At 37.5% G+C, this 8,909-nt stretch overlaps 1 protein-coding gene and 1 long non-coding RNA gene across 2 annotated transcripts; one reads left to right on the top strand and one right to left on the bottom strand.

Moving 5' to 3' along the window:
* Positions 1-3,184: 3,184 nt before the first annotated feature.
* On the bottom strand, positions 3,185-5,557 carry LOC126469733 (uncharacterized). Its single transcript, XR_007586057.1, has 3 exons — positions 5,282-5,557; positions 4,289-4,404; positions 3,185-3,214 (listed from the first exon to the last, which is right to left on the bottom strand). It is a non-coding gene; the product is annotated as an uncharacterized LOC126469733 (long non-coding RNA).
* An 885-nt stretch (positions 5,558-6,442) lies between these two features.
* On the top strand, positions 6,443-8,334 carry LOC126470683 (uncharacterized). The gene is made up of 2 exons (XM_050098683.1): positions 6,443-6,496; positions 7,921-8,334. Exons 1-2 carry the CDS (start codon positions 6,473-6,475, stop codon positions 8,332-8,334), a joined length of 438 nt encoding a protein of 145 aa, XP_049954640.1. The 5' UTR covers positions 6,443-6,472.
* Positions 8,335-8,909: the final 575 nt, after the last annotated feature.

Raw genomic sequence — 8,909 nt, 5'->3', positions numbered from 1 at the left:
CTTCCGGCTTCTTCTTCGTCAAGTTTCCATTCACTTTGATGGTAATGCCGTCATCCTGTACTCTTGGTTGCCCTGTCTCCCTTGTAATAATATTCCGAATTGTTTTGATTTTGTTATCAGAGGTATTAGTCTCAGACGTGATGCACATGGTTCTGGACTTTTTAATAACCTTTCTTAATGTAGCACAGTAATTTTTATAATATTTGGCTGTTTCTGGGTCATTACTCTTCCTTCTTGTTAGATACAGTTCCCTTTTGTGGTTACAAGATATTTTTATTCCTTTAGTAAGCCAAGGTTTTTTGCATGGTTTCTTATAATTAGATTTAACTACCTCCTGGGGGAAACAGTTTTCAAATTCTCTTATAAATGTATCATGAAATAAGTTATATTTCAAATTAGCATCGGGTTCCTTGTACACCTCATCCCAGTCTAACTGCTGAAGATTTTCTTTGAAATTTCTAATTGTTGAGTCATTAACTGAACACACAGCTTTGGAGGGTAGTTTTGAATTACTGAATGGAGCTATGTCATATACTGTAACTAGCTGAGCACCATGATCAGAAAGGCCTTTCTCAACAGGACAAGAACTTACGTTTTTAAACCTATCTTGGTCTATAAAAGTGTTTCTATCAATGTGCTGCTGTCCTTTACTACCCGAGTAGGAGAATTAATGACAGATGTCAAATTTAAAGAACCGAGCAAGACTTCCAGGTCATTCTTCCTATTACACTCTTTCAGTGAATCAATACTGAAGTCCTCACGAATAATAAACTGTTTTCCCCTATGTGACAGATAGCACAACAAGGCATCCAAGTTTTCCAGGAATAAATGAAAGTTTCCCCCTATATACTGTTACAATTATAAAAGAGCCCTCCTTCAGTTTAAGTTGACAGCCACACACTTCTATATGTTGCTCTACACAAAACTTTTTTGTATCTAAGCTTTTTACACAATGATAACTTTGACACATATGGCAACTCCTCCTCTCACCTTATTCTCTCTACTCATATGTGTAGCTAGTTTATAACCACTGTTATTTACCTTTTCCATATCAGACACAATGTGATGTTCAGACAGGCATAGTATATCTATTACATTATCACATTCAATGTCCTGCAAAATCTGGCCCACACCTCTTCCATGGTTGCTACCCCCAACAGAACTTTCCTCTTACTTTTTTTTGAAACAGTTGGTTTCATAGTGAGATTGTGTTGCATCTTTACTACATCTACTTCTACTGGAGCCTCTTCCTTACTTAACTAGGCAAATCTATTGGTTGTGCCAATTGGGAAACTGTCAGGCACTGTCCTCTTTCTATGGCCCCTGTTCCCAGCTACCACTTCCCACCGCTGTTTATCCTCCTCCCCCCTTAACCTCTTCAGTTCCTCCCTCGCTCTGTGAAAATCAGCCCAAAGGGCTCTAATTTTCTCCTCCTGTTCAACTATAATCCTATCTCTTGAGCAAACCCTGCAAAAGAATGGAAGAGTCTCGTTTGTTTCCCCAATTCCCATGCCGCTACAATTTCCCCAATGAAACCACCTGTCACAACAGCTGAACAAAACCCCTGTACCAACTTTCCTACTGCAGCTCACATACTTAGTATCCATGGTAGTTTGGAAATTAGTTAAGAGATTTACTAAGTGATAACGATAATATATTAAATACAGATGCAAAATTCCACCACATGTGGTGGAATGCTTCTACACTCCCCGTACCCTCATTAAATTGCCAAGACTACGATGTTTTGTTGTTGCTCGCATTATCACCTTCTGCGTTTGTTGTTAACGCATGTTATTCATACATTTTGAAGTCTGCTGGACCACCTCATGAACTAGGTACCTGTTTTCTTCAGTACGGTACCCGTTGGTCTGTGGAGGAAGGTGTCAGTGACATGGATGAAGAAATAAACAAAAAGACAACAATTTTACATTAGCCAGTGATCACAGTTCTGCTACCAAACAACAGTATCATTCAGAGGAAGAACTTCAGGAAAGTTGTATTGGGGATCTGTCTGTTTCTTCCATGAAATACTTAAAGTGTCTGTTAAACTCTAATGTGTTCTGAGTGGTAATAAGAAAATTGCAGTTCCCAGCAATGAATGTCAACTTTAGAGACTTACTTTTTGTACCTATCGAGTGGAATTTTTATGCACAAATTTAAACCCTGGACTTTAAATTTATTTGCTACAGAGATTATATAATTCTTCAGAATGTAAAACTCGGTACTCTAACAGTCAATTTATGTGTCGTATTTGAAAGAACCACACAAAATTATGTGCTTCTGTGTGATAAAGAGTAAAATACGGAAATACGGAAGCGTCCGATCCCGCCCGTCTGCTTTGACCCATGACGTCACAAATATGGCGGAAACGACCATAAACAACGACTCCAACATGGCGCATATGAAGTCGGTACATACACATTAGGAGGACGAAAATACATCGAAAATCAAATACATACACACACACACACACACACACACTTTCCACAAAAAGCCTAATGACACTAACAGGACAAGCACGGGAAAATGGGGTGTTTTTGGGTGGGGGGCAAACTAAACATAAACAAATTTTAGACACCCACCCCCATACAAAACGACGAAAAAAACCGAAATCACAAAACTCCCCAAATACCACTAAACACAATATCATCTGGAATCGGACACTTCCCTTGACCTATATTGCTCAACAGCTGTTCCCGGTCCCATAAATTAGGATCAAACACTTCTCTTGGCCTATATAGCACAAAAACATCTCCTGATACCAATATCACAGCCACACATTGGGATCGAACACTTCCCTTGACCTGCGTACAGTTAATTTTATCCGCCATATCCATTCCTGAACAAAACCAACAACCGATTACTTTTACTAAAATTACCACACGATCTACAGTGAACAACACTAAATTAACCTTCACACAAAATCGTTAACTCACTGAAACGAATTCCACTACAAACACAGCCGACACTCGAACAATTCTGGATACTGAGCAAAAGCAAATTGAGCCCATTACAACACACAAACAAAAGCCTTGAACATACCACCAGAGAGCACAACTAACCACAACACGACATCTACAAACACGTCACACTCACAAGCCAAACTCCGCGCCGTCATGACGTCACACACAACAACACCCGTATGTCACGGGTCAAAGCCGACGCGTGGGATCGGATGCTTCAGTCGACCCTAAAATACTGCAGGCTTTGTTTACTGCAATAAAATAAACTAGAAACATTTAAACAACACTTAAATAACTGTATAAATAAATGTTACATAGCATAAATTAAAAATTTCATATGATTTTTACCTTAAACCTCAGTTTAAACATAGTGGCCCAAAAGACCCCACCTCGTATACGTTACAGGAAGGTCACCTCGCAAGTTATGGGTTAAGTACTTTCATAATGCAAAAAGAGTGCTATCAGAATCACTACTGCCCAGGAAGAGCATAAGAAATTCATGTTAGCCTTTATTTTAGATAATTAAACATTTCAATATTGCCATATTCAGAATTAGCCCCATTCGTCAAGAAATGCGAAATCAGTGAAAGATATAGGAAAATTTTTCACAATTGTTATATAAGAAAGCTAATTAAGATGCATGTTATGTTTACAGACACCATCAGATGTCAAAAGAAACATATCACATGGGGATAAAACAGATTATGATTGTGTTTGTTTAACATTGGTCAAAGGCATGGCTATCAGCACCTGCACTGAATATGAATGTATGGATTTCAGACCCTATCTTCTCGGAGGGAAAAAAAAATCTGCACATGCCAGAACTACAAGTGACTAGCAGTTGGCCTCTATGACTACTTGCTAAAACATCATTTGCACAGTTATTTTAATTGGAATAAAAACAATTAAAGTCTGTCTGGCCATGACAGAGAAGAACGGAAGCCGTCCCATTTGGGGACAGACCTTCAGGGATATAACTAGGCATAAAACTCCGAGGTACTACAAGATCTATCACAGATATATGGTAAATAATTTTCAGAGACAAGTAATATACCTAAAACACCACTCCTATTCACTAAGATATTTTGATGACATGTAATAATACACACCTACAAGTATATTTTACTTCCCATTTGATTAATTAATCATTCAACTTGTAAAAGTTTTGTAGTTTTATACCTAAATCTCTAAACTCAATCTAAAAAAATATGCAAATGTAAATAATTACAGCATAACATTATGTTCAAGCTTTGTAATGTGAAAGTACACTGCTGAACCTAATTTACATAATCCAATGAGCATATAATATATTAACTGAGAGATACCTCCAAACTTCCATTCAATGTGCTTCACTGGAGCTGCCATTGTGCTTCACTTCAGCATTGTATTTTTCATTCACAGGTGTTAGGACTGCAATGACTTGACTGAAACTACACCATCTCTACAGAAAAAAAACATGGAATTTATTACATTCCAACAATGTAGAAGGTGATGGAGCATAATGAAACTGCTTCAGGACATAAGAGTCTACCCCCCCCCCCCCTCAAATATCTCACTGACCTACGCTGACAACAGTTAAGGAGGTTCTGCAAATACTAATCAGCATGCAACAGCAGTCTTACACAGGAAGATGAATGCACTTTAAAGTAAGAGGTTTGACTAAGAATCTTACAGAACAATCTAGATTTGTTTTGATCCGTACACATCTAGTGCTCCCGTTTATCACAGATGTGGAGGTCTTTTTTTTTTCGCGTGGGGGACGTGGGGGAAGAGTGGTTTAGGAAAGCAGAAAATGTCTCAGTTTGGTTGTATTACAAAATTATTGACAATCCGATCCTCCTTTCATCAATAGTTGTGCATGATATCTAGGTACGCGTTATTATTTAACTCACATTTCGTCGCAAAAATTAAAATTTTCTGAACACTGTTTTCGATATAGGGCAAATCTCCGACAAGTATTCTGAATACATATTACGCACACACCAAACAATGCGAGTGGGGGAGGTGGAAGACTAACTCACCGAATAATCCCGTCTTTTTGTACAAATCACGATGACAACAGGAGTTTCGTTTCGATATCCCCATGGCATATTCACGTGTTGGGATGGGTTCGTACATTGTGGGCTTTTGGGAAATATTTATTACACGTCAAGAGCACGACATTATAGACTTGTATTTTAATACAACGAAGCACAAGTTACCAGTCAACTAACATTCGCGCGATCTATTTTCTACCCTAGCTCTTTACTTACTCTCCAATTCCGTATGGCATGTTTTACAAACTAAAATGATACTAAATATTAACAGGGCAACAGTACCTAAGCGAGAGAATGAACCTCGGAACGAAAGCAAAATAAATTTTCAGTTCCCTAGAAGTAGTTTCGATAGCCAGCAGCCACAAATCTCACATTAGACACTAACAAAACAATACCCCAAACTTTCACAATTCGCCAAACTTCCGCGGCACTTCACTGCTCAAAACATTATTTCTCTCTCCCACAAAGTCATAAGTGTTTCCTCGACTGACAACAATAGATGTCTCTGTAGTCAAAGTATCTTTAACTGCGATAGCCAGCCTAGCAGACGAACGAAAGCGATACCTCATTAGTTAATAGTTAGTTAGCAACTTATTTTCGTGTTCTATGGCTCTGAGCACTATGGGACTTAATTTCTTTGGTCGTCAGTCCCCATGTCCTATGGATCATAAATCCTCATGATGTGGAACGAGTCATTTTACATTCAAATTGCAAATTAATTTGTACATCTATCTGTACTCTAAACATCATCATATAATTATTTTTTCAGAAATCCAAACAAGATATACAGACTGAGTTGGCAATTCCTACCCACCACCTTTTAAGGCCAGTCCACACGCAACGATCTGTCTGCGCACATCACATCTGCGCAGACAGATCGTTGCGTGTAGACAGTACATTTGCACCAACCTGAGGTGTGTGCAAACGTGGAAGTTGGAGTTGGAGGTTTGAGCGAAACCTCTCAAATCTGTGGGTTCAAAACACATCGGCGCAGACAAGATGGAGCGTGTGGACAGGAGATCGCCGCAAATCTGGCGCGAAACAGCTGTTTGCTCTGTCTAGTGTTTGTATTTGTGCGCACAGGGCATCAAAATGGCTGATACTCGTCAGTGTTCTCGAGAGTTTATTAGTGAATTCATTGAATTATATAGAAACCACCCATGTTTGTGAAAGATAAAAAGTAAAGAATATAGTGACAAAGATAAAAAGGCAGCAGCATACAATTCTCTAATTGTAAAATTGCGGGCAGTTGACGCCTCTGCAAACCGAGAAACAGTAATAAAAAAAATTGATTTGTTGCGAACTGTTTACCAGAAAGAGTTGTCGAAAGTGCAGAAATCTAGAAGATCTGGTGTAGGAGTAGATCAAGTATACCAGCCAACGCCATAGTATTTTGATCTGCTTGGCTCTCTTAGTGATAAAGAAACGCCAAGACCAAGCAGGAGTACAATTGAAGATGAAATTGGAGTGTCAATGAGCGAGGAAATGGAACACGAGGTAATGTAAAGCAATATATTTCACATACGTTTATCAAAAGTTTATTCAAAAGAATATATTTGTGTGTAAACATAATAGAAAATTAACTTTTGTTATAAGAAGAAACATGAATATACTTGACTACTTGACCATGTTTTACAAAACAAAGTTTATTACGATACAAATCCATCCTGCCATGGAACAGCTCCAGTAGTACTGAAATAATGTTTATATTTATTTCTAACAGTTTTTGCGCTTTCAAAAATTTGTGCCATTCTTCCACGTTGCAAGAGAACATTGTTGATATTTTCGCGATCCAGTGACTCATATGGTGTATAAAATTGCGGGGTTCTTCTGCGCAAAATGTTGTGTAAAACACAGCAAGTTAATACCACAGTGTCAATATTCTCCAGCTTCAAGTTTATGGTTGTATGGAAAATACGGAACCTTGATGCCAATATTCCAAACGTATTTTCAACAACTCTGCGTGCCCTAGAGAGCCGGTAATTAAAGATTCTTTCTTCCTTTGATGATTTTTCTTGACGATACAGCTTCATTAAATTTTTGCGAATTGCGAAGGCATCATCACCAACAAAAACATACTCCATTAGGCCTATTTCCTGCGAATTTGCAATTCGTTGAGGTTGAGGAATTTTTAAACTATTATTAACAAGAAGTTCGTAAAATTTAGTGTTCTGCAGAACCCCTCCATTGGATACTCTCCCATTTGTTCCCACATAACGGTACACAAATTCATAACTTGCATTAGCTACAGCCATTAAGACAACACTATTTGTTTTCTTATGATTGAAGAAAAACGATCCACTTTCTTTAGGAGGTACAATTCTGATGTGTTTCCCATCAATAGATCCTAAACAGTGAGGGAACTGCCATTTGCTTTCAAAATCACTTGCAATTCTCAGCCAGTCTTCTTCACATTTTGGGAACTGCAATGAATTAAAATAAATTTGTGTAAAGTTTCTGTTAACAGTAACATTCAGCTAACTGTTAATGTACATGATCACAACAATAACAGAAAAATGAAACTCCATCGAGTTGTTCTTTGTCTGAAAGTGTTTTTGTTCAGTATTCATTCTACACTGTCTCAGAATTTTATGTGGATAAAGAGTTGTGTGTTTCTTGTGTGTGTTTCGTAAGCATTCCTGTTCTCGTTTTAAGATGTGAGATTATGGAACTCTATAAGGCCTTTCATTAACAATTTCTCGGTTTTTGTTAGCTAGACATATTTGTTAAGTTTTTCATTACACCATGTCAAATCATATACCACCACAATACTTACAGCTTGGCTCATATCACAATGTATCAGTTTTGTGCATTCCAATATGCATACTTTTTTACAAAAATTATTCATAAGCTCTATAAAGATATAAGAAACAAAATCCAAAGCAAAAATCACTAACATACAGTCTTTCTTATTTTTTCAGTGTGAAGGAGAGAATGACATAGAAAATGTAGCCATTGAAGATACTGACTCGACTCCACCAATGACACCAGTTACTCCGAGATCATCAAACTCCAATAACAGCTTGAGTAACGCTCCTCGTGGGAAGCGGAAACGTTCAATGGAGCATAAAACAGATGAAATATTGTCACTGGTGGACAAAAAATTGAACACAATGCAGCCACCAGATCCATTCGACACATTCGGCCAGCATGTGGCGAACAAGCTACGTGCACTCACCCCCCAACAGAATATCATTGCACAAAAATTAATCAATGATGTGCTATTTGAAGGTGACATGGAAGCTTTAAACAGAAACTTTAAGGTTGTTGAGGTTGACACACTTTCAAACATGGAAAGCCAAAACCTGACACAGTTTTTTAAAGGTTTTCAATAATGCAAAATGTTTCCATATGTTGTTTTTAATGTCACACTATAAGTGTAAGTGATGCGTACTGTGAACAGTTGATAGCCAATAAAGTTATATTTCAAAACATGTTTTGTTGCCTCAAATGTTTTGTGCCTTGCCTGTTATTATTGTATTACATATTTTCTAGAATACCCAATTATGGTAGTGTCTTGTGTAAATTGCGGTGTACAGCTGTTGCCTTATATATGAAGTACCTGGGGAGAGACTAATTTCATTTCTTTTATTGTATCATTGAAACCTGACTGTGTCCCTTATAGGGACATAAACTTTTATAGTTGTTCCTTAGAGTGTTTGAGAATTTAATAGGAAGATATGCTATAATGAAGGTCATATAATAATTAGTTATTCAGGAAATGATCTGAAGAAATCCTCAGATCTTTCAAGTTCTGGCAACAAATAATTCATTCATCATAGGCAGTGCATTATCAATTATCAATGTGATGTCTTATTTGTACCACCACAGAAGTTCCAGGAATAGCGATTCCACTGAAGATGGATCATAAGAAATAGTTTAAGATTTCTCTTGTAGATAACACTATTAC

Source organism: Schistocerca serialis, chromosome 3 (assembly GCF_023864345.2).
Source record: "Schistocerca serialis cubense isolate TAMUIC-IGC-003099 chromosome 3, iqSchSeri2.2, whole genome shotgun sequence".
NCBI lineage: Eukaryota > Metazoa > Arthropoda > Insecta > Orthoptera > Acrididae > Schistocerca > Schistocerca serialis.
The sequence above is the reverse complement of the archived record's forward strand: the minus strand, read 5'-3'. Positions and strand labels throughout refer to the sequence as shown.

Coding starts and splice junctions, on each gene's coding strand:
- LOC126470683 (XM_050098683.1), top strand. CDS start 6,473: ATGAGCGAGGAAATGGAACACGAG. Junction 6,497..7,920: donor GCGAGGAAATGGAACACGAG/GTAATGTAAAGC, acceptor TTATTTTTTCAG/TGTGAAGGAGAGAATGACAT.